The sequence below is a fragment of the Peromyscus maniculatus genome, chromosome 15 (assembly GCF_049852395.1).
Source record: "Peromyscus maniculatus bairdii isolate BWxNUB_F1_BW_parent chromosome 15, HU_Pman_BW_mat_3.1, whole genome shotgun sequence".
NCBI lineage: Eukaryota > Metazoa > Chordata > Mammalia > Rodentia > Cricetidae > Peromyscus > Peromyscus maniculatus.
The window spans coordinates 6,777,866-6,794,844 of NC_134866.1; the positions used below are offsets into that span (position 1 = coordinate 6,777,866).

The 16,979-nt window shown below is 40.5% G+C and overlaps 1 protein-coding gene across 1 annotated transcript; it reads left to right on the forward strand.

Moving 5' to 3' along the window:
• Positions 1-124: 124 nt before the first annotated feature.
• Positions 125-14,665, forward strand: LOC102912575 (uncharacterized). The gene is given in 4 exon segments (XM_042261855.2): positions 125-194; positions 3,764-3,890; positions 4,399-4,494; positions 12,655-14,665. Coding segments are annotated over 3 exon segments (1,773 nt in total). The 5' UTR covers positions 125-194; positions 3,764-3,766; the 3' UTR covers positions 14,208-14,665.
• Positions 14,666-16,979: the final 2,314 nt, after the last annotated feature.

Here is a 16,979-nt window from a genome sequence, read left to right on the forward strand (position 1 = left end):
AAGAAGCACACACTAGACTTCCGGTTAGATGCCTGCACAGAATTCTGGGATGTGTAGTTCATGCGATTGTGACATCACAAGGAGCCGTCCAGGAAATTCCAATTGAGCTTTCGTTTTTGTACAGGTGCGTCTTCCTCAAACTTGGGCGAGAGTCCTGCCCTGCTCTACATTCCTGTTGCGTCTCTGACACGGAGGTTGGTCTGGAGTGCAGCGCAGCCTGACGCACTGTGCGGGGGGCGGGCATCCGTCTTGGAGGGAGCGGACCTGGGCTGGGTGGGAGGGCGGAAGAAGCTGCCTTGGAGGTGCTGTGCTGAACTGGCTGGGTCACCTGTGAGGTTCCAGGTCAGGGCTGGGGAGAGGGTGATAGGGACTGTGCCCTGAGTGACGGTTTCCTTGGGACGCCGCTTGACAGCCAAGTCCGGCTTGGGCTTCCGGGACAGGAGAGCTGCCTGGTAGCGCGGAGTAGATGATAGTGCAAAGTCCAGGACTGCAAACTAATGATGGTCAGCTGACTGCCTGCTCTTGAGGTGGAGCTGGGAGCTCAGTGAGCACCTTTGGTGGGGAAGCATGCTTCTCTAGCTGAGCGGTTCTCAAGTGGACGCGGTCAGATTTCTCAGAATCTGTAGAGCAAACGGGGTCTGGTCCTTCCTGAACTCTGAAGACGGCCTAGTTTAACGGTCTTGAGGTCTTGATTGTGCTCATTTTATCTGCCAGTTAAAGAATTAAGAAAGGAAAAATGTGAGACGAGAAAAAGGTCTCAGGTGGGAAGTTCTCGAACCAGCCGACAGATCTGCCAGAATCAGCTGCAACAGAAAAGCTTTGACTGGGGGTGGGAGAACACACATTCACCCCCACACAGAGGGACCGTCTGCAGGAAGAAAAAACTGGAGAAGCTGACTCCAGGCCTCACCGCGAGGGCTGGGTTTTCTTAACCTTTGAAAGGTCTTCCATCCTTAATGTAGGATGGACCAACTGTAAAAAACGGCAGGCAGGATGTCTGCTTCACCCAAAATGGTTGTGTCAACATGTCTTGATCTGGCCTTGAGCTTGTTGAGCTAGTCAAGAAGCAGGGTCCCAAGGAATAGGTGAAAAGGTCTCATGACCTTGTGTTACAGTGACAGGCATTTGTGTCAGGTCAGGAGGGTGAGGAAGAACTCACAGACCTGTGTGATTTAAAGTAAACCGACCTGTGATAGAAAAGAAACTCCAGTCTACTCTATTGCACATCCCTGTCATCTCTGCATTTGTGAGGGGGAGGCAGGACCCTCTGGTCCTCCTCTGCTTCATAGCAAATTCAAGGCCAGAGTCTGTGTCATAAACATTTAGACAGATGTCATGGTCATGAGAAATACTTTCTGTGGTTCATTTCATGTTTCTTACAGTGAGCGCCATGACAAATCCATGCAATCAGCACATTGCTGACTTAAGAACTGCTTGTGGTTAACGTCTGTTGACACATTTTACATGTAATTTAAACTTTTGTCACTGAGTTGGGCTCCTTTAAGGAGTGACCCTTGCAGTGAGTTCTCCATTGGGGACCTGTTCTAGTTCTCTCAGAGAACAGGGTTTTCCATCTTCACTCTGTCTAGACTCTTGCCATTCTCCATGGTCATCAATTTCCCCTACTCTTGGAAATTCATAGTTAAAAAGAGTGGAATCTCTGTTTTCTGGGTTTTTTTTCTCACTTAGTTGTAAAGGTGAGAACATGGTCTACCTGCTACAAAGATGCTTTCAACACAGTTCAATTGCTTTTCCCTTGAGAAATTAAAGGGTGTTCTATTCACCAAATTTATCTGGTCTGCTTGTGATTTGAAGATGTATTGGCCTCCTCATTGCTGCTTAAGTCTGCCCTTTATTAAAAGACATTTTCAGTGTAATAATTCTTTACAGAGTAGATCTTTCCTCTGCACCAAAGTCTTGAGAGCATGCCCCACCCCCTCCTAGTGCTGAAAACACCATGCACTTCAGGCACAATGTTCTGAGTCTCGCCTAAGTCTCGCCTTAGTCTTCGACCTAAGGACAAGTTTTCATAGTACTAGAAGGTACTTTGCAAGCTTCCAAAGGAGAGAAGTGATAACCCAACAATAGGACTGCCTGAACAATGACAACATCAATATACATGGTACCCTGTAGATGGCAGTCTCATGTGACCCTGCACCAAAAGAAGTATGTGTACCAAAGAACTGCTGAGAGGGAGAATTAGTCTTCCCCAAGGATGAACCCACTCACTGTTCATCCAGTGTGAAGAGGTCAGTCCTCAAAACATACGTACAGGCAACCTGGACAGAATCAGCCTTTCATATTTATATAGTTATGTGTATGTATATACAAATATATTTAACCACAATAATTAAGAAGACGTCATACATTTGAGATGGACAAGAAAGGAATTGGAATGAGGAAGGGGGAAATGATATACTTTAATTGCACAAATTTTCAGAAAAACAAACCAGTCTAGTCAGTTGTGATAATATGGGTGAAACTGGAAATTATTTCAGGCAGAGAAAGCTAAGTACCACTTGATCACATTGATAGCATGTAACTCATAGAAGTTGGAGATAGAACAATTTTTCCCACAAGCCAGGGACATCAGGAAGCTGAGTCTTAGGGACTTACTAAATAGATGTTCTGGAACAGTGTGATAGGGCAATCTATGCTCACAGTACTGTTTCTCCTAATGCTGGATGTGTGTAAACATTATGTAAGGTACATTTCTGAAGCCTGATTTATAGTGTTAGAGTAGATGAGCATACAGAAACTGAGAAGGATGATCCAAGTTTACTCCTAAAATTATTACAAAATGCCCCATTAATACTTAAGTTGCTGATAATTTTCAGGTATTAATAAAAAGGAAACATAATGTAGGGCTGTTCCCATAGATCATTCTGGGACTTTACTTAATAAGGTATGAAAGACAGAAATCTGAAGTCAGAAAATTTTGAAATAAGATAATAGCATCAGCCAATATATTTCTCAGCTACAGCACACTGACAAACAGGTGTCATATATGGAAAACATTTTAGGAATATTACAAACACATCAGTACCCATCAGAGAAAAGACAGAAAGTGAAAAATGACTAAAGATCAGAGAGATGTCTGTTCTATTTTAAGTTCTCCAATAGTGTTCTTAGTCCTGTAGTTGATTTTTTTCCCCTATGTTCACATCTATTTTTTCTGTGAGTTCTTCCTGTATTATTCTGCATGTTGATGGTGAAATATGGATTTACTATAGATGCAGTGCTCATCCAGGAAATCAGGGTTGCTCTCCTTGTCTGCTCAATCTCATGTCTCTTGTCTCTGTCATTGGTGTCACTGCTGAACTCTGTACAAATTCAGAAACCCAGACTTCAGCCAGGGCTGTGGCTGCATCAGAGTCTGTATTTTCATTTCATTTCATATTTGTGATTGTGCATATTAAGTGTTGAGATTTCCTTCTCTCTCACCATTTTTTCTCCTCTAAGAAATAAGCGTATCACACTGTTACACATTATTCTGCTTTCCTATACCATATAGGACAACCTGCCCAGGGTGGACATCACCCATAATGGGCTGTGCTGTCTCATATCAATCACTAATTAAGAAAGTGCCACCTAGGCTTTGCTACAAGACAGTCTTAGGGAGGCCTTTTCATAATTATGTTTCTGTCATCTCAAATGACCCTAGCTGCAGAACTATCCAGCCCGATGCATCTTGGTATTTTTATTCTTATTGGTGGTTTTAATTAATTAAAAGTGTGATGTCATTCATTGATCTTTATTTCAGGAAATGCTGTCCTTCTGGGATGTGGCCATTGATTTCTCTCCAGAGGAGTGGGAATGCCTGGAACCTTCTCAGTGGAATTTGTACAGGGATGTGATGTTGGAGAATTACAGCCACCTTGATTTCCTGGGTGAGAATCTCATCCATAGTGAATTCTTATTTCACCATCAACATGTATCTTACTCGCTTTCTACAATATCTCATGGCAGCTTGTGCTTTTCAACAGTGAGTTTCATATTCTTCACCTTAACAAAAATTAGAGACATTGTTACATATCTAAGAAACATTTCAGTGATTTTTCTTTTTTATGTGTTTGTTTGAACTGTCATTGTTGGACATATGTTTCCTTCACTCTAGTGGGACTGTTAGAAATTCAATAGCATGAGGCATGGAGTAGACTTGTTAATTAAAGTGTTTTACAATTCAGTTTTAATGGTTTTTCCCTTTAAATGAGACTCAGAATCTGGATACTGTAAATTTCTCTACTATAGTAATACTGTCAGAAAACATTTAAAGACCTGCTTGTCTGCAATCATTTATTGTATTATCTCTTTCTTATAAACACTGTTCTAGAAAGGACATGCCAATTCCTAGTAGAAGAACACTTAAGCAATCTTGTTACCTTTTCTGACAAACAGGTCTTGCTGTCTCTAAGCCATTCCTGGTGACATTTCTGGAGCAAAGACACGGGCCTTCAGGTGTGAAGAGACAAGCAACAGCCACCGAGCATTCAGGTGTGTAGGAATGGGGTGGGGGGTTCAGAAACAGATTTGAGGTCCAAATATCCAACAAAGGCGGGCTTTCCCATCTGCACTGAAACATGATTATGAGATAATTCTTTAGGTCTCTCCTTGTTATTGTTGTCAAAGGACATCTCTCAGATGTTTATGATATTTAAGTCTCTTAAGCTCGGTAATTCCCCAGTGGTGAGTTGTTCGTGTATTTACAGTGACTTCCAAGGTTTATCTTTTTCTTGAGACTACATTGTAATGTAAGACTCAGGGAAATGTCACTCTATGCAGAAAAGTCATTTATTTGCTGGAGTTTAGTGTAGGCTCATGCTGGAAAGATTTCTACACTGAAGTGAGGCATGATTGGGTTTATAAATTCACACCTCCAATTCCATCACAGAGAGGCAGGCAGTGATAGAAGGTCAACAGTTTCAGTTCTGTTGATGAAAACGATTTTGGAGAGGGAAGCAGCTGGATAAAACTTAGACAAACCAGAGCCACTGTGGACAGTTCATTCCCCACTGGTCTTAGGGAAGAGTCAGTGCATTGACTTATTTTATAAGGGGTTGTATTAGCTACTAGGTCCACTAACTAAACAGAGGCTGTTTTATTTTTCAACACAGTTATACAACCAGGTAACCTATTAGACCTAGGAAGAGAAGGATGAGAGGTCCTGGGATGCCTGGGAGTAAGGTGTTCAGCCTCGGTCCCACCAAACCAGCTATGATAACAGGAGATGTGTGCCTCTCTTTCTCAGCAGTTAATAGGTTTAGGCCTTTTACAGAGTTGAAAGGCTCCATTTTTTCCTCAGTTAAATATATCATCTACAAGGAATAACTGTTCCTTGGATATACCCCTGCATAAGTCATTGAAGACATCAGATAAATCTATTTATAAACCTGGCATTTCCAGATATATGATGGCTACTGAAACGTTTTGTTTTAGAGTCTAGTCCTCGGTTGCTATTGTTGCTATCCCTGAAGAAAGCATTACGACTCATATTTCCAGGAGTCCAATGGGAGAAAAGGACCTCACAGTCCCTGCTTCTAAATGTCTCTTGTTGAATTATTTAAACTTTCTCGATGTGTGTACATTGTTCCTGGTTTGTAATGGGAGCAGGGCTGAGGAACATCCCAGGTGACTCAGAGGGGTTTGGATGAACTTTCACAGTCCATGTCTCCTCCTCCTCAGGTGCTTTTATTTGTCTTACCTGGCTGTGGTGGGTCCACACATCGCATAAGCAACTTAGCTTAGATGAGTGCCCTTGGTTCATCCTGCTGTGCTGACTGGCCCTGTGGCAGAGCATCTGTCATATATTATCTACCACTTTGCTGAGGACTCCTTACACAATCAGACATTGACATCTCAGCTCCGGGATTAGCTTTGTTAGGAGGAAGAATATTGAAAGCCAGGGGACAGGGCATGACCATTTGAACTAGCATTATAGTTCCCATACCATTTAGGTACCAGGTGTAGGTACAATGTTCCCCTGTACATAGGATACTCAACATCAGTTCATCATACATTGAGTGCAGAGTGATTGCAATAAGTGTCTCCATTGCTGAGACATTTAGGATGTGGGTGCAAAATCTAAGATCCTCTACAGCATGAGAGAATCCATTCCATCTTGTAGGACATGAGGAGTTATTCATCTTCCTTATAGATAATGAATAGGATTTCCTGGTCTGGTTTTCAGGCCAGAGGGAGACAGGAGCAGCAGATTCTGGCAAGTCCTATCCTCTATGCATCCTTATTCTGTGATGAGGCTAGCATGCCACTTACTCTTGTATGGTCTGTGTCCCATTGGATGGTAAGTATGCTATTTGATCCTTGATGTATCCTTTCATGCAAGTGTAGTATCAATTTAACACTTTTTATTTAAGCAGTCAATTTCAATAACCAGTTTTTTTAAGTATACTTCATATTTGAATATTATTCCCTATTAAGCAAAAAGTTAAAATTAAATTTGTTTTATGTTACCTGCTTTATGCTTAACTTAGATAACATGTACACTGGCCTGTATAATAGAAGATATAGATTGGTCTGTTCCTCCAATATTGTCTCTGCAAATGAATTATACTTGTATTTAACATGACTACAGACAGATATTTGGATACATTAAAGATATTTAATTACTCATTAGGTGACTCATCATTAGGTATTCTGTGTTAATTATCTTTGTAACAGTCTACAGTAAATTAGAGGCTCTAATTGGGATTTTATAATTGAAAGTAATTTATCTCTATTAAAAATTTGAATCCTCAAATTAGCATTTTTTTATCTGAAGATGCTTTATACAGAATTAAACTTTAAACATAAATACAGTCCATGGAAAAACTGGTAACCTCCCTGTCCTCATTTCTTTATGGTGGAACTTTACAAAATCTGAATTAATCCAACAGGTCTTCTACATTAAGGACCTTGTTTTATCACAAAGAATATAACCAGAGGAGAGAATAGAAGGGTTAACCTTTATATAAAGACACCTGTGAGAATAAAAAGGTGTACAATTAATTATCAACACAGTTGTCCTGACTCAGTTTCTCCAAATATTTAAAGTTTAACAAAGTTAGCAAAGACATAAGTGATTAGTCATTTTTTTAATTTAAGAAATTTTTTTATTCGTTTTACATACCAACCACAGATTCCCCCTCTCATCCCTCCTCCTGCCCCCCACCCCCAGTTTTCCCCGTCCCAACTCTCCCATCCCCTCCTCCAAAAGGGTAATGGCTCCCATAGAGAGTCAACAAAGCCTGGTACATTCAGTTGAGGAAAGACCAAGCCCCTGCCCCCTGCATCAAGGCTGAGCGAGTTGTCCCACCATAGGCAATGGTCTTCAGAAGCCAGCTCATGCACCAGGGATAGATCCTGTTCCCACTGCCAGAGGCCCCTCAAACAGACCAAGCTACGCAATTGTCTCTTGTATCAGGGGGCCCAGTCAGGTCTCAGGCAGGTTCTACAGCTGTCAGTCCAAAAGTTATGAGTTCCTATGAGCTTGGTTCATAGACCATTATGGTCTTCACACACACACACACACACACACACACACACACACACACACACACACTCTCTCTCTCTCATAGAATCCCTCTTTCCTCTCTTCAACTAGACTCCTGGAGCTTGGCCTGGTACTTGGCTGTGGATCTCTGCATCTGTTTCCATCAGTTACTAGATGAAGGCTCTACGATGATAGTTAGGGTAGTCACTGATCTGATTATTGGGTAGGCCCGTTCAGGCATCCTCTCTACTACTGCTAATAGTCTAAGCTGGGGTTGTCCTTGTGGATGCCTAGGACTTTCCCTAGCAGTATGTTTCTCCCTAACCCCATAATGTCTCCCTCTATTAAGATATCTTTTTCATTGTTCTCCTACTCCATCCCTCCCTCAGCTCAACCACCCCATTCCCTCATGTTCTCCTCCCCCATCCCCTTGCCTCTACTGCCTCTCTCTCCTTTACTCATAGAGATCTTATCTGTTTCCTCTTCCCAAAGTGACCTATGCATCCCTGATAGGGTCCTCCTTGTTACCTAGCTTCTCTGGAGCTGTGGATTGTAGGCTGGTTATCCTTTGTTTTACATCTAGTCTAGATAGTCATCTTTAAGTCAGTTTTTGTTAACATGAGTAGATTTTCATAACCTTAGGAACTTTTGACAGTTAAGTATATCATCTTTAAGTCTCATCTACCATAAGGCCTGTAAAATATAGTCAGACCTCCTATCACCTGAAGACTTTCTGGGTTTGGTCCCCTCTTTATTTATGTAACTTATCTAATCTAAAATAATTTAACCCCTTTTTAAAAGATTTATGTCTTTTATTTTAAATGGTTTCACTGATCTGGAGATAGAAAATTGATTTCTTAACAAGAGCTTTAACAAGATATCAATAGCCTTGGATGAGAGAAGATTTTTTTGCAAACAAGAACCAAGAGGGTAAGTATAGAACAGGAGTTCAAACTGCAGATTCGATTAAAGCACCTCACTCCCTTTGGCCCAGACATCTGATTCTTTACATATACCCCCTTGATTAAGCAATTTCAGATGAGACAAGATAATATTAACAAGTAAATTTATCATTTGATGTCACAGAATTTCCCAAAGCAGAGGTTGTTAGGTAATAGCTATTTTCATGTGACCCCTTAGCCAGTACAACAGGTTTCCCATCACTGAAGAGGTAGACACCTGCACCTGAGTTTTGATTTTTCTGGCCTGTATGCCCTAGTGTCTCCAGAAAACCCTGAGATCTCATGTAGTCAAAACCTCATTCCTTGCAACTATCTGGGAGGAGTGACTGGGTACTCACATGAGAATTCAGTGACCTTGACTCTAGCTCCTTTTTTGATTAATATTAACATTTGACAAGCCCAGCTGTGATTACTTTTATCAAGCACAGCTAGAGTTATGAAGATGGTCAGCTTAGAAGAGACTGTGCAACATCAGTTACATAAAAGAAAGTTGAATCCAAACTACACAGCGAGGGTAATGTGATTCATTCATATTACCTGTGCACATAATGTTAAACCATTGTGCCTTGAAAGTTTAGAGATAAACCTTACAGAAAACATGACAGTCTTTATGATTTAGATAGTATGTAAACTTATCATGATCATTATTAAGTAAACATTAAACATTAACAGAATTTAGCTGACTATGATTTTGAAGTTACTATTGATAAATTTTAGTGTCTTTTTTAATCCCTTTTAACGATGAGGATCCCATTAGTTGTTTTTATGATGTACATATTCCTACCATGAGGTATACTGAATAATAGCTTCTGCATGAAGTAGTTTGCTTCTTAGCTATTCTCAAGCACATAGCGTCTTATCTTAGGCTGTCTTATTGTTCTCCTTCTGCCTGTCAGAGAGTCAGGGAGCCAGCCTGACCCAGGACAGGGCATTGGAAGAAACTCTGAGACAAATATGCTCAGGTTTGAAGTGAGTGGGGCAAATCCTATCTCTAGAGCCAGGTTTTCAGTGAGCTAAAAACAGCATATGACTATTTAAAAAATATTATCTATACGAAAAAGGCATTTGTTTATAAGACTAAACCCAGTGACTTATGTATCCATAACTGGTTTGTGTCAGCAAATGTGGGCAGACAACCTGATCAGTTCTATATGTATTTCCCCTGTTATAAAGATATCAGGCTTTAGGATAATAGAATTCTATGAGACAGGGACATATTGGCTTCTTTGTGGATCAACCTCTAAGCTTAATACATAAGTACCTGTAGCCTAGAGTCACTTAAACAGAAAACCACAAAACTAGACATCTAAGGAACTCTGAAAGTTCTAGAAATGAAAGCAAGAGTATCCAGGCTTGGTGGAGCAGAAACAAGGGCTGACCTCAGCCACAGGGCAAAGGAGTCCCAAGAACAGACAGAATGTCACATGTCAGAGGAAGCAGACTTGCATATCCAGTCGAAAGGACCCAACATAACTCCTGTCTCCAGTCTCCTACTTCACAAGCAGTTCACTGAAGGAACTCTCCCACAGAAAAACTGGCTATAACTCCTTGTTCACAGTGAGCTAGAATCTTGGACCTACAAGCTGGCTAGGCCCCTGGAATAACTGGGAATCTGCTCGTGCCCACACTACAACTGCTAGTCTGGAGGCTCCTACTTCCCATTGTGTTCTGAGGCATAGGTTGTCCTGACTCTACTGAGACCTTATTGTGCATGGATGTGCCAGTGAGATTATATGGCTCAATCCCAGCAACCAAAGGAACCCTTTGGGTATATGGGGCTAGGAGTTTGCTGGGTTTGGAGTCTTGAAAAGACTATCAGGAGTGAGCTCACTGCTGGGGATGAGTAGATTGAAGAGGAAGAGACATGGAGTTTCCAAGAACCACTCATACAGACTCAGAAAGGAGGTTGGTACTGCTCATGGAGCAAGGATAGAGGAACCCCGCAGCTTCCAGACACATGGAATCCAGAGTGATCCCAGAGAGTGGCCTGATCTCTGTTCCATGATGAGGGGCAGGGAAAGGGACAAAAAGCAGGGCACAGAACAATAGAGAAGACAGCATAGATGGAGTAGATTATGCAGTCGTTCATTCAGCATCCAAAGAAATGATACAAGACAAGGATTTAACAGAAAATTTGTATCCATTACTTCTTCAGTCAATGTCTTGATTCTCAGAGGAAGTTTTCTGGGAGAAATATCCATCAGAATTCACCCCCATTACCAGAAACTAGACCAGACACAGAAATAAACAAAAGACAAGGATTTCATCCAAAGTCTCTGAGTAGGACTTCCACCACCAATGTTTTCACTCTTAGTGGGAAAGTCCAGGTAGGATCCCTCATCACAATTCATTCCCTTTACAGAGACGACACCAGACAACATATCTGCCCCTACCTCCTCAGAACACAGTATTTCTTTGTCAGGAAACATAGGGGTCACTCTGGGAATCTGGCTCTGGTGTGAGTGTTATGGTATCGTGGACCATCTCAGGGGACACCTTTCCTGTACCAATCCACCAAGCCTGGGAGACCCAGAGGGAGTCTGAGTCCCTTGATTGGCAGAAATCTTGCAGGTTCCTGCAAATGTTGCATCTACAGGGGACAGAGGGGAATACCACTCAATGCCTGACTAGACTCATGGATTTTCCGGCTGTGGAGAGCAGGTTCACACCAGAAAGAAGCCTTTTCCTGAAGTGAACCATGTTTGGCTTATAGAGCCAAACCCCAAATTACCTCATACCAGAGGCTAACCAGGAGCCTGAAATTTCAAAATTGTCAGTTTTATTGATTCAAACAATTTATGTTGTAAAACAGTGGATCTTCCAAAGCAGCAGGTGAGGCTACATGAGAACATTTTCTCAGTAGGATTGGTTAGTTAGCTGGGGGAGCAGTTGGATAAAACTCAGGCAAAATGGAGTCCCTTTGGGCAGTTCAGTAATAGACTTTGCACTGTTTGTTCACATCTGAGAGTTGCATAATTTCTAAAGACCTTGTGTGAAACCATTTTAAGACAGTAACTTCACACATAAGTTTCTTTCATATCGCATACATTCATATTAATGAAAGTCATCTCATCGGAGTTCTTTATGAATGATGAAACTATCTTCTCGTTTTTCTCCGATCACACACTCAGTAACAATGATCTAAAATGCATGTGCTTTGGGGACATGTAGTCAAATGTAACACTGTCTACACTAGGAGAATGTGTTTGATAGCTCATCAATAAGCTTTCAGGATTCTGCAGATTCAAGATTTTTTCTTTACTTTTCAGTTTGATGTTCTGTGTTACTATCTGGACAGGGCACAAGGCCTATAAGCATTTGTCTGCATGTAATCTATATATTTACATAGGTGGAATATCCCATTATAAAACACATCAGGGCGGTGTAAGGTAAAGAGATCTGTTAGGTTAGGTCTAATTCTGTGAACATGAGAACTGTGTGTTTCCACTTCCATGTAATCACAAGTCCTTATATGTCTGTGCCTGGCACATCGTCTCTCTCCTCTATTGCTCAGAGGTTATTTAATATTGTAAGTGAACTAGTCCTTAGAAATTAGGTTAATGTTATTATCTATTCATTGGCTGATAGGTTGTCTTCAGTGAAAGTTCTGTTATTTATAGCTGAACATGAAGGTTTTTCATAACTTCATAACCTTCAGGCATATATTTTCATGTCATCAAAATAAAATGTGAAATACCATCCTAAATCCTTGAGATAAGTTATTTAATAGTTGTGGACAGTCTACTTATTTTGAAGCATGTCTTTTTTGCCTTCAACTTTATACTTAAGACAAAAAAATCACAAAGTCACAATAAAATTACTCTTTTCCAAGGATGGCTACTTTATAATTTAATGTCTGTCTAGCCATATAACACCTGTATTATTTAACAGGCTTTCCTGTTATCAAAATGATCTTAAAAGTTTCCATAATTTTAGATGTCACTATTTATTTAGCTATTTAACTTTGAATACTATGACATTATCCATTTTCTCTATGTTCTCTTTGGCTGTGCTTTTATTCCAGTTTTTTCCACCTACTGTGTTTTCTAAATTATGCTCATTGCCTGTAGGAGTTGAAATGTATTGTAGTTTCTCATGTAAGGTTAAACATCTATGAGTAACCATCTCCATTTCAAAGGTAAACATTACATGTATGAAGAATGTTGCTAAGCTTTTGTTCCTATCTCAACTTTTGTTCAACAGGGACAACACCCAATGAATGTAATGATTACAGCAAGGTCTTTGGTGATAATTCATTCCTTATTCAACGCCAGAGAATTCACACAAGGGAGAAACGCTTCAAATGTGAAGAATGTGGTAAGGCCTTTAGTTCTCGCTCAACACTTTCTGTACATCAGAGACTTCATACTGGAGAAAAACCCTACAAGTGTGAAGATTGTTGTAAGACCTTTAATACTCGATCTAAACTTTCTATACACCAGAGAATTCACACTGGAGAAAAACCTTACAAGTGTGAAGAATGTCATAAGGCCTTTAGTACTCGTTCAACACTTTCTGTACACCAGAAAAATCATACTGGAGAAAAACCCTATAAGTGTGAAGAATGTGGCAAATCATTTTACTATCCATCAATGCTGAAGCAACATCAAAGAATTCATTCTGCAGAAAAGCCCTATAAGTGTGAAGAATGTGGCAAAGCTTTTTATGATCCTTCATTCCTGAAGAAACATCGAAGAGTTCATTGTGCAGAGAAACCCTACAAGTGTGATAAATGTGGGAAATGTTTTTCCTATTCTTCAGACCTTAAAATACATCAAAGAATTCACTCTGAAGACAATCCCTACAAGTGTAGGGAATGTGGCAGAGTCTTTTCTAAGCTTTCTACCCTTGCTAAGCACGAGTTTGTTCATTCTAGAGAAAAATCGTACAAGTGTGAAGAGTGTGGGAATGCCTTTGCTTCTAAATTTTCCATGGTTCAGCACAAGTTATGTCATACTGGAGAGAAATCCTACCAATGTGAAGGATGTGGCCAAATTTTTTACTCTACTTCTGACCTAAAGAAACATAGATGACTTCACTGTCAAGAGAAACTGTACAAGTGTGAAGTCTGTGGAAAAGCCTTTTCTAGCAATTCTTCCCTGACTCAGCACAAAATAGTCCATACTGGAGAAAAACAACACAAATGTGATAAGTGTGGCAAAAAGTTTGCCTATCCTTCAAAACTGAAGAGGCATGAGAAAATTCATAGTGGAGAGAAACCCTACATATGTGTAGTGTGCGGCAAGATCTTTTGTACTCATGCAGAACTTTCTGTACACAAGCGATCTCATGCTGTGGAGAAACCACACAAATGTGAAGAGTGTGGGAAAACCTTTTGTATGCTCTCATCCCTTCCTCTGCACAAATTGCATCATACAGGCAAGAAATCTTACAAGTGTGAAGAATGTGAAAAAATGTTTTACTCTACTTTAGACCTTAAAAAACACCTTATAATTCATACTGGAGAAAAACCATACGAGTGTGAAGAATGTCACAAAGCCTTTTGTAATCAATCAGCCCTTAATAGACACAAGGCGGTTCATACAGGAGAGAAACTCTACAAGTGTGACGAGTGTGACAAAGTCTTTACCTATTCTTCAGACCTTAAAAGGCATCAAAATATTCACTCTGAAAACAACCCACACAAGTGTGGGGAATGTGGCAAAGCCTTTGTTAATCTTTATAGCCTTACTCGACACAAGATATTTCATACTGGAGAGAAATCCTACAAATGTAAAAAGTTTACATATCTTTAGCACTTAAAAGACATCAAATAATTCATTCTGAATACAAATTCTGTGAGTGTGTGGAGTATGGCAAAATCTTTGGTAATCATCAGAACTTGTCCAACCCAAATGAATCCATAGTGGAGAATATTATTGCCTTAATTATTTTAGAATCTCAACAGGAACATCTGACTTCCACCAGCACAAATGCTAAGAATGTCACCAAAGAACAGTAGAGACTTCTCTTTGTTGTAACCTCCCTACCAGTTTCTTCAAGCAGTGTGTTTGAAACTTGCCTTGACTTATGACTTTTTCTTCTATAACTATAATTGTTCCATAAAACTTACCATGTCAAAACTTTGTTGAGTACCCTGAATCTGAGATCTGAGCTGTGGTACAGCTGTTTTTCCCAGAGGGGTCACCCATGCTCTTGTAATAACATCTCCCCTGAGTGTGTAAGAAGCTCCATAAACTCATATTTCTCACCATGTTGGACTTTGGTGAAATGGTTGCATTAGTAACAATCTGGGCTGAATGACATTAGTCATTTTCTCCCCAGGAAATGCTAACAAAACACATTATCATATTTGATTCCAGAATAAAGAATCTCATTTATTTTAAGTTCAGAACAGCATTTCTCATATAATTCTAAATGTCATGTCATAGAAATTGCCATGACATTGAAACAAGAACCTGTGTCAGTTGCACTCACTCAGCAGAAAGGATGTATTTGATTAGTGGATATACGATCATCAACTATGAAACATTGTAGGTGCAGATCTTACTTTACTATTGATACAGATCCAGAAAAGCCATCTCAATCTCAAGTTTACTGATTTACTGTAAACTGTTAATACAAGGTAATTGAAGTCTCAACATTAACAATCACTGATTTATATAAATGATTAAGTGTCTCTAATGTGCCTAGAATTTTGTTTCTAGTCATGTTAAGTCCAAATGAAATTTATTCACAGAGACAAGATGGGAAGGAAAATCCAATTATATCTCTCATTCTTTAGTCCCCTGTATATTCTGTTGAAGCACATCCTAAAGCACACATCTCAAATCATGTTTAAATTTAGTTTGTTTAATAGGGCATAATATTCACAATCATATATGTATGATTTTGAAAAATGAATACTTGAATTAAAAAGGGGTTCAATTTGCAATACCCTTGCCTGGCCAGACATCCCAGGCTCAAGTAGCACCATTTTCATTGGATGGGACACAGACCCTATCAGAGTAAATGGCATGCTAGCCACATTAGAGGATAAGGATGCATGGGTAAATAAAGCCTGTTGGAAGTCTGTTACTCCAGCCTCCCTCTGGCATATCAAGAAAACCACCTTAACTATAAGGAAGGTGAGTTTCTCCTCATGTCTCACGTGAGAGTGGGATGAATTTAGTTGCCAAGTGGAGGAGTCTGTACCCACACCCTAAATTTCTCAAGTCTTATAGAGGCAAATAGGAATTACTCTGCCTTCAGTGTCTCTGTGACTTATGAGGATGCTGTCAATAGGGGATCTTTGCATCTAAATTGCCAGGCAAATGGTATGGAATTTACACCATAGTTCAATTAACTGTGACTTTACCCTGACTTTACAATGTTCTCCCCCTAGCAAAGCCAGTTCCAGGATGGCAGGTCAGTGCCTAATGCTGTAAGGAGTCCCAAGAAAAGCTTTAAGTACCATAAGACAGAGTCAGCCAAGAGGCCAGTCAGTACAGCAGGCTCAACTGTGGGCATTCATTTAAACAGCAAGTTGCAGGTGCCATCCTGTGGATCCACCAGGAACAGCTAAGGAAAGAACGCTGCTGAAGGAGAACAAAACCTGGACTGTAAAGGCCCAGCCAGACCAGCCTCTCTGAATCACCTCCCAGAGATGATGGCGCACCTGCCCTTCATCCCTGCTTCTTTTTGCAAGCCTGGAGGCCAGAGGTCCACAAGGAAGATGCTTGAGGTGTTCAACAGGGGTCACTAGAGATAGGGGTCATTATACTCCTTCCCTTTGGACTGAGTGGACATAGTAGCTAAATACATCCACGTTCTTACCTTTACGCACACAGATTCAGATACTTCTCAACACCCATCAGAAAGCATGAATTATGTGGTAGATAGAGAATAATACACAGGCTCATAATTGTTCATAATGTAGAGAATCATAGCCTGTGGAGGGCACTGATCTAAACTGGACACCTATGTAGTCAGACTTTCATCAAGACCATTGACTCCCCAACAATGACACAGAACTTATTATTAATCATGAAAACTCCACTGATAGCTTAGGCTTGTTTCTAACTAGCTCTTATAGCTTAACTCAGTTATATTAATTTACTTTCTACCTCGTGGTTTATTACCTCATCTCCATAGTGCCCATCCTGCTTGCTCTGTATCCCCTAGTGCCAAAACTCAGTGATCCTTTAGAGAGAAGAGGTAAAAAGACTGTCAGAACTGTATGTAGTAGATGTGTACAGTGAAACAGTATTTGCTGGAAATGTCACGACCATTCCATGCATAATCACACTGTGGCTATTACTACTAGAACAACACCTGCCCAGGCTAAGACCAGCCATAAAACCATAGATTCTTCATGACCTCATTATGTCTCACCATGAGTGGAGGAGCTATTGGCAATTGATGGTTGCTGTGAGAGACAGTCAATCTGAGAGGCTTCCAGGTTCCAGCAAATCTATGTCTGCACACACGGTGGTGGTGGGGGCACTAAGATGCTCAGATGCTGAGAACTAAGGTGTTCTGCATCACTGTAACCTCAGGGAAGAGACAGGGATGACTTTGCAGAGATG